The 14,008-nt window shown below is 57.9% G+C and overlaps 2 protein-coding genes across 13 annotated transcripts; one reads left to right on the top strand and one right to left on the bottom strand.

Moving 5' to 3' along the window:
* TMUB2 (transmembrane and ubiquitin like domain containing 2) lies at positions 1-4,181 on the top strand. Of its 7 annotated transcripts, none has more exons than XM_059150134.1 (4): positions 31-114; positions 1,417-1,583; positions 2,088-2,654; positions 2,906-4,181. In XM_059150134.1, exons 2-4 carry the CDS (start codon positions 1,579-1,581, stop codon positions 3,270-3,272), a joined length of 939 nt encoding a protein of 312 aa, XP_059006117.1. In that variant the 5' UTR covers positions 31-114; positions 1,417-1,578; the 3' UTR covers positions 3,273-4,181. The 7 variants fall into 7 exon arrangements, with proteins under 7 accessions (XP_059006121.1, XP_059006117.1, XP_059006122.1 ...); XM_059150135.1 differs by having other exon boundaries at positions 56-168; XM_059150133.1 differs by lacking the exon at positions 31-114 and adding an exon at positions 187-778.
* On the bottom strand, positions 3,886-12,351 carry ATXN7L3 (ataxin 7 like 3). Of its 6 annotated transcripts, none has more exons than XM_059150126.1 (13): positions 11,706-12,351; positions 10,243-10,353; positions 9,813-9,945; positions 9,426-9,597; positions 9,159-9,256; positions 8,939-8,961; positions 8,567-8,633; positions 8,330-8,415; positions 7,931-7,999; positions 7,612-7,655; positions 7,266-7,337; positions 7,015-7,172; positions 3,886-6,903 (listed from the first exon to the last, which is right to left on the bottom strand). In XM_059150126.1, exons 2-13 carry the CDS (start codon positions 10,291-10,293, stop codon positions 6,755-6,757), a joined length of 1,122 nt encoding a protein of 373 aa, XP_059006109.1. In that variant the 5' UTR covers positions 10,294-10,353; positions 11,706-12,351; the 3' UTR covers positions 3,886-6,754. The 6 variants fall into 6 exon arrangements, with proteins under 6 accessions (XP_059006109.1, XP_059006112.1, XP_059006113.1 ...); XM_059150129.1 differs by having other exon boundaries at positions 8,567-8,612; positions 11,706-12,350; XM_059150130.1 differs by having other exon boundaries at positions 8,330-8,358; positions 11,706-12,349.
* Positions 12,352-14,008: the final 1,657 nt, after the last annotated feature.

The raw sequence follows: 14,008 nt of genomic DNA, 5'->3' as shown, positions 1-14,008 counted from the left end.
GCGGAGGCGGGATTTCCTGTCTCTGATTAAAACAGCTTCCGGGAGAAGCCGGAAGAGACGGGACCCCGGACAGAATCGGGGATAGCCAGCCCCTCCCCCGGCCCCTACGGAAAGGTGAGTCCATGGGCCGTCCTGGCGAAGTCAAAACACTTAGTCTGGCCGTTTCAGGTGAGGACCTCTTTCCCTATCCAGGCACAGTACCGGCTCAATCCCCCTTTAATTTCCCATGACTCCCCGCGTACTCAAGCCCCGCCTCCAGGCCCCCAGCCCCGCCCCAAAGTTTGAGGGGTGTGAATGGTTTGTGACCCCCTCACCGGACTCTACCCCTTATGGGCTGGGATAATTGAGCTTGGCGGCCAGGAACTAGGTAGACCTTCGCCTCGGGTGGGCCCACCGACTCCTCTCCAGCGCCGCGGGAATAGGGCCGCCCCACGCGGAGTCTTCGCCTCAGAAAAGGCAGGGTCGGGACCCCTCCTCACCGCGCGGTCAGGCTCGCCTACAGACTGAGGAGACCCCCCAAAGGCCTCTGAGGCGGGAGACGTGGGGTCCTCCCCAACCCAAGAAAGTGCCCTGTGTCTGTGCCAGTCGCCTCTGTTCGCCGCAGTTTCCTTTTCTGTAAATCAGGATTGGTGACATTAACCATCTTACCGTTAGGGGCTAGTTGTGGGAGCGATAAGTAATTGCTGCCATTTATCTATTGAACCATTGCAATGTGCCAGACTCTGTGCTAAGTGTTTTGCTTCGTTGATTTCCCGTCACCGTCAAAACACCTTATGAGGTAGGTACTATTTTTAACCCCATTTTACCGATGAGCAAGCTGAGGCTCTGAGAAAGTTGTCCGAGATTAGAGAGCTAGTAAGAGGCAAGGCCAGGATTATAGTTAGGTTTTTTGTTTTTTGTTTTTTTTACTCCAGGGCCCATGTTCTAAATAAGATGTGGAAGCTATTCAGATGTTGCTATGTCCTACAGATATTCTTTGAGCGGCGACTATGGCATTATGCTGGGCACTAGGGTACATAGAAAAATACATGTGATCCTGTCTTTCAGAAGTCTAGTAGAGAAAGATGGACCGGTAGAGGAGTATAATGAAGTTTTATAGGTATTGTGAGAATACTCTGTTGATGCTAATCATCAGATTGGATTTGCCTGGGGACAGTTGTGAAAGCCACACATTCTGGTTCACATCCAGCCCTCCATTCTGTGAGGGAAAGAGTAGGTACTCTAAAGGAGCAAGCCACCATCCTTCTGCCTTTCTAAGAAATCGCCAGGGGAGAAACTACACCGTGCACAAAGAGAGATAGGGATATGGATTGTGAGAGCTATTTTGGAATATTTTCCAAATCCTTTCCAGTTAGTGGTTTTGCAGTTTTGAGCCTCTGTTGGTGTTTCTGGTGTCTGTCCTCCTTCGCTTCCTAGGACTTGTCAGAAGAATTTCAGAGGTGGTAGACACGGTGCCTGCTGCATGATGTCTGCTGATGGCTCCTGCAGATGTGTCCCCTTTGGGGTGGTCTGACCATGCTTCTGATGAAAAATTAATTTTTTGGTTCTTGACATCTGAACCTGAATACGTGACCACGAATGAGGTAGGGTTCAAATGGAAAAATCTGGCAAGAGTGGCTGCACTATGCCTCCAGAAGACCCTAAAATAAAATATTTCAGCCTCTTTGGTCTCTCAGAAGCCACCTTGGAGGCTTCTGAGGGGGGCATAGTTGCTAGACCAAGTGATAGAAATCCTAGAGAAACTCAGGGCATAAGGAAGCAAACGTTTATTCCCCACCTACCAAAAAAGTGACAGCAGCAGTCACCACAACAAAGCCATGAAATGTTCCTGATGATCCATGCTCTTTGGGAGCTCGAAATGAGAGAGGAAGGATGTGGAACCTGAAAGCTAGTGTTTAACAATAGAGGCAGAGGGTAAGTCCTTAGCTTTAGGTTGGGGGTCCAAGGGTAGGAAGGTTTGTTCCCCCTTCTGTAGGACACTGAACTCCATTTTCTTTCAGGGCTGAGTCAGTTAGGACCTGAAGAAACTAGGAACCTGGTTGCAACCCCACATGCCTTGCTGATGCTGTCCTCCTTTGTTCCTGCAGTGTCGACCCAGTCAGCGGCCAGGCCATGGAGTTCTCTGATGTCACCCTCATTGAGGGTGTGGGTAATGAGGTGACTGTGGTGGCAGGTGTGGTGGTGCTGATTCTAGCCTTGGTCCTAGCTTGGCTCTCTACCTACGTAGCAGACAGCGGTAGCAACCAGCTCCTGGGCACCATTGTGTCAGCTGGAGACACATCCGTTCTCCACCTGGGGCATGTGGACCATCTAGTGGCAGGCCAAGGCACCCCAGAGCCAACCGAACTCCCCCATCCATCAGAGGGTAATGATGAGAAGGCTGAAGAGGCTGGCGAAAGTGGGGGAGACTCCACAGGGGAGCCTGGAGCTGGGGGCGGTGTTGAGCCAAGCCTCGAGCATCTGCTTGACATCCAAGGCCTTCCCAAAAGACACGCAGGCCCGGAAAGCAGCAGTCCAGAGGCCCCTCTGAGATCTGAGAATAGCGGCTGCCTCCCTCCCAGCCCCGGCCTCATCAGTGTGCGGCTCAAATTCCTCAATGACACCGAGGAGCTGGCTGTGGCCAGGCCGGAGGATACTGTGGGTGCCCTGAAGAGGTGAGTGGACCAGAAAGTGGGCAGCTGCTCATACCCCACGCCCACAGCCTTTGGTCGCCTAAGAGGAGCCTGGGATCCACCTGGGAGTGGCGGGGAGGTATCGGGTCCGGCCCCCACCAAGGCTGAGTGGGATACCTCTTAGAAACTTACCCTTCACTTCTTCCCTCACTGCCCTGTTTGTCTGGCCCAGGCCTGTCAGCCTTCTCATTCGTTGTCTTCTGTCTTGCCTTCTATCTCGTTCATCCTCGCAGTAAATACTTCCCTGGACAGGAGAGCCAGATGAAACTCATCTACCAGGGCCGTCTGCTGCAGGACCCAGCCCGCACACTGCGTTCCCTGAACATTACCGACAACTGTGTGATTCACTGCCACCGCTCACCCCCAGGGTCAGCTGTTCCAGGCCCTTCAGCCTCCCTGGCCCCCTCCTCGGCCACTGAACCCCCCAGCCTCGGCGTCAGTGTGGGCAGCCTCATGGTGCCTGTGTTTGTGGTGCTGTTGGGTGTGGTCTGGTACTTCCGTATCAATTACCGCCAGTTCTTCACAGCACCTGCCACTGTCTCCCTGGTGGGGGTCACTGTCTTCTTCAGCTTCCTAGTATTTGGGATGTATGGACGATAAGGACATAGGAAGAAAATGAAAGGCATGGTCTTCCTTCTTTATGGCCTCCCCCCTTTCCTGGCCAGAGCTGGGCCCAAGGGCTTGGGAGGGAGGGGTGGAAAGGATGTGGCAGGTCCTCCTCCATAGGACATAGGAGGCAGGTAAAGGGCCTCCCCTTCACATCCACAAGGGTACAGACAGCCCATCTCTGTGCAAGCACAACTCAGGTAGAAACAAGGATGTCATCTTCCTTCACTTGTAGGGTCCTAAAGTTCAGAGCTGAGCTGATGGCCCAGCTCAGTGGGGAGCCTGGGCTCTGAGGATTCCCTCCCAGCTGTGGCCCTAGCTCTTCCCATTGTCCTGCATGTCTGCTCCTCAGTACCCAGGGCTGCCTGCCAGGGCAGCTCAGCATGGCCCCAGCATACTTCTGTAGGGAGCCTGGAGTATTTTTCTGTTTCTTAAGGGAATATCTGTCTTTTGAGACTGAAGTCACACAGCAGGAATGAAGGTCGTGTCCGCTTCCCTTACAGGCACCTAGCCGCCTCTTACCTTCTCTCTCCGCCCCTGTAGCAGGAATAGGGTGTTCTCTGTGTTCTGGATACTTTCCAGTGTTCTCCCCTTTTTTTCAAAGCACTTTGCTTTTTTTTTTTTTTTTTTTTAAATAGTCCTTTATAGAGCTCAGTCAGAAAGGGGATTGGGGCACAAAGCCAAGCCCCCAGCATTGGGAGAGGCCAAGCCACAGCTGCTGCTACCCTAGGCCTAAGGCTGTAAGCAAGAGAGAGCTCTGGCCCTCAGCCAGTGTCCTACCCTGCCCAGCTCCAAGGACGAGCTCTGGGTATGGAGCCTTGGGCCCCAGGCCCTTGCTTCTGGGCTTCTCAGATGGAGGGTCAGTGTCTGTGACTAAATAAAGTTCCGTTTTGTGGCTGTGGAGCCTCCTGTGACATTAAGAGAATGGCTTTGCTCTGCCCCCATTGACATGGTAAGGAGGGTGGATAGGCCGGGCTACCAACGGGAGATGCAGTTTATTTACACCAGCAGCCATGGGGGCAGGGGAAATACACAGCGTTTACAAAGTTAGCTACCTGTACAGGATGGATTACATATGCAAAAATAAAAATCTCAAGACCACAGGACAGCGTGAGCCCCACCCCCCTCCCCCAATGACCCCAGCATGCGGTAATGCCAGGCGGGTGGCCCCTGGGCATGCGGGGGGGAGTGATGCATGGAAGGAAAAGCCACCGGCCATGGAAATTAGTACAGAACCCCCCCCACACACACTCAGACACATGATAGGATACAGGTGGACGACACCTAGCCGGGGTGGGAAGGATGGGAATTGAGACCCACACAGCCTGCTGTTAGAGGGAGGGGAGTGGAGAGCTCCTAGCCCCTGTTCAACTACATGGTAGGGGGGCACACTCTCCCCAGAAGGAAAGGGGTTTGCTCCCTCAGGGTCCCTGCTGGACCAAGCCCATCTCTTACCCAGCTTGGGCAGGGGGCTGTGCCCTGAGGGCGGGCCAAGGAACAATGGGGAAGTGGATGTGGACAAACCAGTTCCCAAACTACTTCCCACTTCTCCCTCCTCCAACCAGAGGGGGGAAAGGGAGAGGCCAGAGGGGAAAGGGTATGGTAGGGCCTGAGCTGCAGCTGCCTCTCAGAAGGGAGAATGGCCTGAGCTGTCCTCCCTTCACCTTCAGCCCACTCCCAAGACTTCCTTTGGAAGCAGGCTGGAGGCTGGCTGAAATCCTCCTTTCCCTCTGGCTTCCCCTTCGAGGGAGAAGACTATGGAGGGTCAAGAACAGAGGAGCCCAGGCCCCAGGATTTATTCTAACTCCTGCCAAAATGTGTTTGGCTTTTTAAAAAATAATCACAATTCTTGGGTTAAAAACCAATTTGTAACCAGGCATCAGCCACAATCAGAACCACCCCAGGGTGGGGAGGGGGGGCTGGGGTTCCAGACAGGGTACTGCAGCCCTATCTCTTGTTGTTCCCTTAACCCTCTAGGGTCCCTAACCCAAAATCAGTCCAACCAGTCCTGGGTACTAGCTACCCAAATGTGGGATGGCTCCTCCTGGGAAGAGGGCAGGGTTCACATCCAGCAAATGCCAGAGAACATGGCTCAGGGTCAACTCCATCCCTGTGTCAGTCAGCTCTGCTCCCAGCCCAGACCGTAGTCCTCCAGCTCGGCTCCTGGGAGCGATGGTGCCCACGTGGAGGTGGGACGGTACATCTTTTCAGGATGTAGACCAGGCAGGTGGGCACACTGGCATGATAGTCCCACAGAGGGGCAATGCCGAGGCACGACAGCCCTCCACTGACAACCCAGAGCACGGAGACTAGCCTCTGCCCACCCCAACTCCTAGCAAAGGGGGAGAGGTAAAAGATCAGGATTTTCCTCAGAGCCCCAAACCACGAGTACAGAATAAATAACTTAAAAGCGGCTAAGAAGGGGAAACAGGGCAGGCTTCGGAGGCAGGAGCATTGAGAGAGGAACTGAAGCTGGTCAAGGTGAAGGAGGGGGTAGCAAGCAGCAGTTGGGAACTTGGACTGCCCTGCTAGGGCAGTGGGGCATGGGAGGCGGGAGGAACATGGGGCCACCCCAGGAGGGTGAGGCTGGGCCCCTTCCTGGGGCAGGGAATGAGGTAAGAAAACATTTCAAATAAAGCAGCACCGTTCCCTCTCACCTTGGGGCCCCACTCCTCACCAGCCCTGGGTCAGGGAGGAAAGGTAGGGGGGGGGGGGAGTCATTCTGATACACAGCTCCCTCTTCCTACCCTCCCCTTGCCTCTTCCGTGAAGCTGTAGAGGCTGGAGGCCCTTTCCTGGCACCCAACAACAAAAGGACAGCTCCTGCTGCCAAGGAGGCCCATGGGGACTGAGGGGAAAGGGCTGCCCCTGTGAGGGGCAGGGAAGGCGGTGGCAGTTCTGGACACCCACCTCAGCAGACAGCTTGCTGGGCCTGCCTACCCCTCGGATTGGGGGCATCTGATAGGATTCTGCACACAGACAGGACACACCCAGCCCTGCCCCTCAGCTCCAAGCACCGGACCCATTCACATTGCTGAGGGCGGCTGGGGGAGGCCCCCTCCAGGCTCAGCTTCCAACCCACAGCCTCCCCGGTAGCCACAATGCTTCTCGGCAGGGCTTAGTCCAGTTCCTGGGGTGGGGGGCAGGCAGTGCCCTGGCACAGTGCCCAGGTCAGGCCCCTGGCCTAGCTGGACATCCAGTAACTCACAGAATAAATAGGAAAACCGCCTCCCCACCGAACTTATGTCCAAGGCATAATATGTCCAGGTCTGAGTCCTGCATGCCAAGGGGTCGTGCTCCGTCGCAGAGGACCCTGACACCCCCCAGGGGCGCATAACTGGATCCTCTGCCTGCCTGGCCCCACCAAGCTTCCCAAGCCCAAACCCCCAGCAGCCGTCCATTCGCCAGGCTTTGCCACCTGGGTGGGGGTTGGGAGAGAGGGCTCTGCTCAGCCAAAGGCTAACCCTTGCACCCAAGTCAGTTGATGTCATCGTAGATGCTGGGCGTCGGGGGTGCCGGTGGCTTTGGCTTCTTCTTCTTGTTGGAGCCCAGGCTGGAGGCAGTCCCTACCAGGCTCAGATGGGATTTCTTTTTCTTGGTTTTCCGTGACTCAGAGCTGTTGGTACCTGAAGAGAGAGAGGCACCATGGATGCAGGCCGGGCTGTCAGGAGAACACGGGCGTGCCCACAACCCTGGCTTTGGGCAGAGAGCCCATGGGGCCCAGATGCATCACCTACCTAGACCCCATCCCTGATTCTCACTCGTCTTGGAGGAGCCTGAATCGGAGGGCGAGAGATCAGAGGAGCCGTCCCATTGAAGTCGGCTGATCAGGGCCTGGCTGTCAGTCATGTCAAAGCTGTCATTATCCAGGGAACTCTCGACCTCTGGAAGGACGCTGGAAAGAAGAGGGGTCAAAGAAGGGCTTCAGGGATACCAATCATCATCCTAATCTTCCACAACCCACCACCCTCCCCGGAGGCTCCCTTACGCTGAGGGTCCGAGGAAATAAATGCGCACGGCTCGCCGCTGCTCATCTGTGTGCTGGGGGCAGCGCACGGACCTGGTGGGGAGAGAACTCGTCAGACCCTGACAAGGCAGGAACAGTCTGAGAACCTCAGGTGAAGCCCCTTTCCCCTAGCAGAGGTGGGAGGAACGGACACAGACAGGGAGGGGATAAACAGAGTGCCCCCAGATTGTGGCCTAAGGCCTGACCATTAGAGGAGGGAGGGAAAGGGTGGGGGCCCCATTGCTCAAGTCCAAGGGTACTCTCGACCCATGCCCAGGATGAGTGTGCGGAAGGGACCCCGGCCCCCTTTTCTAGGTTCTAAGCTCACCTTGTGCACATCTTCTTGGTGTGTTCAGAAATCACCCCACATTGCTGGAAGAGGAATATAAGCTGAAAGGAGGGACGGAGGGGAACCCACTCTAGACACTAGGTATTCTCCTCTGTACAGATGCTAGAAATCGGCAGGCAGAAATCGGCCCCAAGGTATCCAGAACAGACAGTCCCAGACTACCACAGGCCGGGAAACCTAATTCCAGAGAGAGTGAGCTAGGTGGCCCTGACTGCTGTCACCAGCCTCTTCCAGGGACGGGACCACTGCCTATGGCTCCAGCCCACTCCCAAGGGCCTCCCCCTCGCCGGTCTCTCACCGTGGTGAGCAGGTTACGCAGCTCGTCCGGCCCCAGGGTTTCGTAGCTGATCCCAGTTGAGTTGTTATACTAGGGGAGAATCAAAGGTACAGGTCAGAGAAAAGGCGGCTCGGGGGGCTGGGGGGGGGGGAACAGATGGGGTTGGGGAACCAGTCCCTCTGGTCCTTCTCTGTGGGGGGAGGGCCCTGAGCCAACCCGGCACTTTTCCGGGGACACTCTTCCCATCCCACCTGCTTTGTCGGGAAGGGGCTGGAGCCCAGCGAGAACAGAAATACGCAAGACCAAAATACCCCGTCTAGTGCTTCTGGCCTCAGCATTCTGATCCCCACCCGTCCAAATCCCACCCAACTCACAACTGGGGAAATGAGAGAGAACCTTAGAGGGGCGGCACCCACTCACCTTAAAAGGATCCGAATTGCTAAGTTCCCCTGAAGAAGAAAAAAGAAGGGGAAGGGTGTTTGATGCAGAGGTACAGACAGAGAACCCTGAAAATAACCAGAGAGGAAGTGGGGGTGACAGAAGGATCACAGGCCCTCCCTCGATACCCCGGCTCCCCTAAGACCCCACCTCCACCCTCCAGCAGTGAGTCCCAGCAGACGTACCTAGAATCACCCCCATCGTTCAAGCCCCACTTACCATTTTTGTGTTTTAAAGACTTGGATCTTCGAGGGGAATTGGGGTTCTGGAATGGGAGATACCACAGCTTTGGGGAAAGGGTAACGATAAGGGGGAGCCGAGAACCCAGGGAAGGAAAAAAGATTTGACAAAGAAACATCCTCAAATTCCTACTCTTCCTCCCCAGTAAGAGGCCCACCTACCCATATTCCGTCCTCCCCTTCTCCCCAAGGCCTCCACTGCCCTCCTGCCCACCACAGACACCCTCATCCCGAAACCCAGTGAGGAACCCCATGACCTCACACTTGAGTCAAGACACCCGAGGACTCCCTGCCCAAAGGGGAGGGTTCTGTCCTTCGCCCAAATTTCCCTCATGCTTGCCCCGGCTCTCACCTTGTCTGATTTTCTCTTCTTGGCTGTATCAGACAAAAACAAAAGGTCAGGGTCACTCAACCTAAGTTCTCAATCTAGAACCCCACGGAAACACACCAAGCCACATTCTCCCCTCCTCACTCAACCTAACAACTTGTGACCATTACCTACCCAACTCCCACTTGCCCACCTCACCCCGATGCCCGCCCCCCATCCCAGCTTCCCCGGAGTCCCCAAACACCTTTCTTCTCTGAGCCATAGGACCAGTCGTTGTCATTGATGTCATCATTATCCTCTTGGTCACTCTCCGACTTGTTCATATTGTTGCTATTGGCAATCCTGCCAATGGAACAGAAGAGAAAGGGTCAAGGCGGCCACGTCTCCCTGCCACTGGCCGCAAAGTCCAAGCATGTGCCACCCCTGAGCCCTACCAAGGCCCCAGGGGGAGGGGGACTATGCCTCGGAACATGGCACGAGAGAGAGGAGCCTCGCAGCTTTGGGTCCTCACCGGCGATTGGCGATGCGGCTGCTGTTCCGGCCCATCCCCAGGCACTTCTCCAGATGGGGAGCGAAGCGGGAGGCAGCGATACTGCGACTGCAGTTGGGGCAGACACACTCCTTGCTCTTCCACTGGTTGAAAACCTGTCCAAAGATGTCCAACCCCGGCTGGTCCACGATCTCTGGGGACAGGAGAGGCGTGGCGATCAGGGCAGGCGGGGGACCTCTTGTTTCCTGCCCATGGCCCCGTGGCCTCTTGAACCCACCCCCACCCCCTCTACCACCAAGGCTTGCAGCAGCTTTGGGGGCTACATCTGGTCCAGCTGCCAGAGAGGGGACTTCCAAGGATCCCAGGGGGGCAGGGGCTGGACAGCTCTCCTTCAACCCTGAAGCTCACCAAAATCCTTCATGCTATCAGGGTCCGTGTCGTCCAGGAAGAAGTAGCCACACTTGACAGCCCGGTGCACCTCGAAGCAGAATCCCAAACAAGAATCCTCAACCAGGTCCGCGTATATCTCCTGAGCGATGGCCTGGGCCCAGGGGAGAACATCCGCGGTCAGGAAGAGTCACAGTCCCCTGGACTGAGAGCAACTCTCACCAACCACATCTGCCCATTCGCCCTGGCCCCAAATCATGCTTTCTTCTGCCATTTTCCCCATCTTGACTTCGCGTCCTTTCTTCTTCCGGATCCTTGGGCCTTCTCGGCTGGCTATTCCCTTTAAGGAACCAGGCTGACTACCCCAATTCCTCTTTGGTGTGAATGCCAGATACAGCGGCGTAGAGACGCCCATAGAAAGAACTAGAGGCACGCGTGGGGCAGCCCTCACCTCTAGTTTGCTGTTATCCAGGCCAGACAAAGACATTTCCTCCATTTTCATTTGTAAACTCTTGTGGAGACGGCGCTCTGACTGCTCATAGCACAGCGGGCGGCAACACGGCTGCACACACGGGGGTGGGGGGTTCTGGTGTGAGGCCAAGGCACCTCTGAAGACCACCACCTCCCCTCTGCACCTCGCTGCCCAGAGCCTAATCCTGGCATCAGGATCTACCCCTCCCCAAGGCCCAGGCTCACTGAGTCTGGATGGTCCTTCAGGGCCTGAAACCCCAAGGCGGCCTAGTCAGATCTGAACTCGGGCCCTGGACTCTGCTACCAGACAAAGTCTGGGTCTATGGGAGGCAGCAGCTCACCCCAGGTCCCCCAAACTCAAACCCCTCTTCCATACCCATGGTGCAATGCAGCAGGGGGAGGAGAAGGAACTCTAAGGCCTCAAAGCAAACCCACAGGGTGTGGCAAAGAACTGCACAGACTCCTAAATGCACCCCCCCCTTCCCTAGGCTCTCCTCAGAGTCACCTCTGCTTTCAGCCAGGATGTCCACTTGGGGGGGTACTGCTACCAGAAGTAGGAATGGCCCTAGAACCCTACAACCTTCACCCCACTCTGTCTTCCCTTGAAATAAGCCTGTGACTACAGCAGGGGAACAGAGCCCACAGAAACCGAGAGCTGAAGGAGCCTTTCCAGCCACCATGATCAAGAAGAGGGGTAGAGCCCGCCTGGGATGGCATGCCGGGAGTGGGCACTCCCCTTACCTGTTCTTCTTTTAGATAACCACCCTCCCTCCCTCAGGACCAGCCCGGAAGTCTCTCCAAGAGCCCCAAAGTCCAGGAATCCCCACCAAAGGAATCAGAAACAGCGCCCACAGTCCGGGGCCCCTCTGTACGGTGGGTACGAGTTTAAGGAGCTGCCGGCCTAGAGTGGGGTGGGGACTGACAAATGAGCCAGGGGCACTGGGGAGGGTAGGAGGCCGGGCCTCGGCTCTTCCCCCGTCCCTGCGGCACTGCTGCTGCATCATACCGACTGGGGGGAGGAGAGCCGAGCCGCCCGAGGCCGGCGCCGGTCCGGGACAGTCCGACCCCTAGAGAGTGGGCAGAGTGGGACGCGTCCCGGCCCCTCTCCTTCCCCGCCCGCCGACAGCCCCAGCCGGCCGGGGAGAGGAGTCCGGGAGGGTGTCTCTATTGTCCCGGGGGCTGGGGCCTGGCTCCCTAACAAAGGCCCCGCGCCCCCTCCCCGGCCGGCCCTGCCCCGCCCAGGGGGGACCCAGACAGGGGGAGAGCTGGGGGCCCCGGCCGGGCCGGGAAGCCGGGGGAAGCCGGGCGTTTCCGCGTCGGCCCGGGGGGAGGGGAAGGGGCGCTGACCCAGACCTGGGGGGAGGGGGCCCAAGCCCCGCCTCGGGCCCCGCCCCCCGCCCCCCGCAGGCCCCTCCCCCGTCCCCGTCTCCGTCCCGTACTCACCCCGCCCGGGGGGCCGCGCCGGGGCCCGGCGGCCTCTCAGGGCCGCGTCCTCCGGCGGCGGCGGCGGCGGCGGCTGCTCCGGAGCCCCATGTCCGTCGGTCCGTCCTCGCCTCTCCCCGGGGCCCAGGGCCCGGGGCCGGGGGGTCGGGCCGCCCCCCCGCCTCGCCGCCTCACCGGGCGGCCATGGCCCCTTCCCCTCCCTTCTCGTCCCGTCGCCGCCTCCTCCTCCTCACCTCACCCCGCCCGCGCGCAGTCCGCGCGCCGTCCGCGCGCCCCTCCCCCCGCCCCCCACTCCAGCCCGCCTCTCCCGGGCGGGGGGTGCGGCGCGAGCCCGGAGCGCGCGCGCGTGCCGCGACCGGAGGATGGATGGATGGAGCGAGCGAGAACGCGAGCGTGCGCGCGCGCGCCCCTCTCCCCCTCCCTCCGCGCGGGCGCGAGGCCAAGCGCGAGCGCGCTCCAACCTCCTCCTCTTCCTCCTCCCGCCCCTCTTCAACACCCCGCCCCCGCCCTCCCTTCCTCTTCCTTCTTTCGCTTTCGCGCGCCCAGCGACTGCTCGCGCCTGCTAGAAGGGCCCGAGCGCGTGCATCTGCCCCGCGGCCGCAGCTCGGCAGCATTTGCTCCAGGGGGCGGGGACCGGGCGGGGAGGAGGGGCGCCACGCCGCCGTCCAAAGTACCGGCGGACGGGGACGGGGGCGGGGAGATGGGCGGGGCTTTCGGGAGCCATCTCGGCCAATCACCATCTCGCCTCGGTCCGGCCGGCCCAATAGGATAGCGGTGGGTGGAGCGACGTTCAAGGTGAGGTGCGCGGTGCGCTGGGGGCGGAGACGTTGTGCCGTCCCGGCCGGCTCCGGGGCGGGGGCAGCGGGTGGCGTCGAAAGAGAGCGCCGGCTCCCAGCCGAGCCTGGGACGCCTTCCGGCCCAGGATCCCCCGCCCTTCCCTCGGGGCTCCCGGCTCTTCTCCCCCCACCCCCCCAACTCCGCCCCCGCCCCCGGCGCCCCCACTCCGGCATTTACCCCGTAGCGTGCAGCCACTTCTCTGAAGAGGCCGGAGTTGAAGTGGGGATCTGTTAGCACCTCAGGGCAGAAAACCTATGGAGCCAAAGGGGCTCGTCCGAGCCTCCGTTCCCCTGTTTCTGGGCGGGTCTCAGCCCACTCCAGGCCTGCGAGCCAACGAACGCCCGAGATGAGGGTCCTCTGCTGAAGGCGGAGGCCGAGCTGTGCCCTTCTGAGCCGAGCGCCCTCCCGGCGCTCAGACTAATTTAGATCCCACACCTGCTCGGCTTTCCTGCTTCCGGAACCCACGCTGGACCCCCCACCTCTCGGACAGTCTGCCTGGCACTGGCCAGACCCTTCCCCCGACCCTGCGCCACCCCCCTGGGTGTGCCCATATCCGCGCGCTCTCACGGTCCCCCTTTACCTTCTGGAGGAAAAGGCCTTTCCTAGCCGCAACCGATGCCCAGACTGGCGCTTCTATTTCGGTTATTCTCTGGGTCTGGAGTGTTGGAACGGGGGTCTGACAGCCCTCTTGCCCTAGAAGAGGGGGTTAAAGGAGGGAAGTCTTAAATATTACACTTGGGGATCATTCTTGGCTTTTGGTCTTAAGCAAACATATATTGTGGCAATGGTCCTAAGTGGTTAAGACCAGGAATCAAATTTGAATTTAAATATGCAGACCTGGCAAATAAACTTGGGCAAGTGAGCTCTCTGTTGCCTCAGTTTACTCTGTTGTCACCGGGTATAATGATAGTACCTATCTCATTAGGTTGTTGTGAGGACTGACAAGTCAGTGCATGTGAAACTCTTAGCTCAGTGTAAGTGGTTTATAAATTTTAGCTGTTATTCGTAAGTGCTCTAAGAATTCTTAACAGTGTCCTGTGCTGGGATGGAAAGATGAAATAAGACAGTTGTGCTTCCTCAAGAAGTTCACAAATTTGTGAGGTAGACAGAACTGTAGGAAAATAATTGCCAAACACTGTGATAAAAATGAGAGAGAGGGCACCTGAGTGGCTCAGTCAGTTAAGTGTCTGACTTAGGCTTAGGTCATGATCCTGGGGTCCTGGGATTGAGACCTGTCCGCCTCCCTGCTCAGTGGGAAGTCTGCTTCTCCCTCTGCCCTTCCCCCCCTCCTGCTTGCTCACACTCTCAAATAAGCAAAATCTTTAAAAAACAGAAACAAAAACCACAAGAGAGATGCACAGGGGATGGGGTGGCCAGGACAACAGATAAAATGATGTAAGAGAGTTGGTCAGTAACAGCTTCTTGTAGTGGGAGATGAACCAGTTCAAGGCAGACCGGGAAGGTGC

Source organism: Mustela lutreola, chromosome 15 (genome assembly GCF_030435805.1).
Source record: "Mustela lutreola isolate mMusLut2 chromosome 15, mMusLut2.pri, whole genome shotgun sequence".
Taxonomy (NCBI): Eukaryota; Metazoa; Chordata; class Mammalia; order Carnivora; family Mustelidae; genus Mustela; species Mustela lutreola.
This window is presented reverse-complemented; position numbering and strand designations above follow the sequence as displayed.

What these genes read in the sequence shown, in the direction of transcription:
- TMUB2 (XM_059150134.1), top strand. An exon ending in ACTGTGGGTGCCCTGAAGAG is followed by an intron (nt 2,655 to 2,905) that starts GTGAGTGGACCA and finishes TCATCCTCGCAG; the next exon opens with TAAATACTTCCCTGGACAGG.
- ATXN7L3 (XM_059150126.1), bottom strand. Translation starts at nt 10,293, where the DNA reads ATGAAAATGGAGGAAATGTCTTTGTCTGGCCTGGATAACAGCAAACTA. An exon ending in AGAAGAGAAAATCAGACAAG is followed by an intron (nt 8,634 to 8,938) that starts GTGAGAGCCGGG and finishes CTTTCCCCAAAG; the next exon opens with CTGTGGTATCTCCCATTCCA. An exon ending in GTCTTTAAAACACAAAAATG is followed by an intron (nt 8,416 to 8,566) that starts GTAAGTGGGGCT and finishes GGTTATTTTCAG; the next exon opens with GGTTCTCTGTCTGTACCTCT.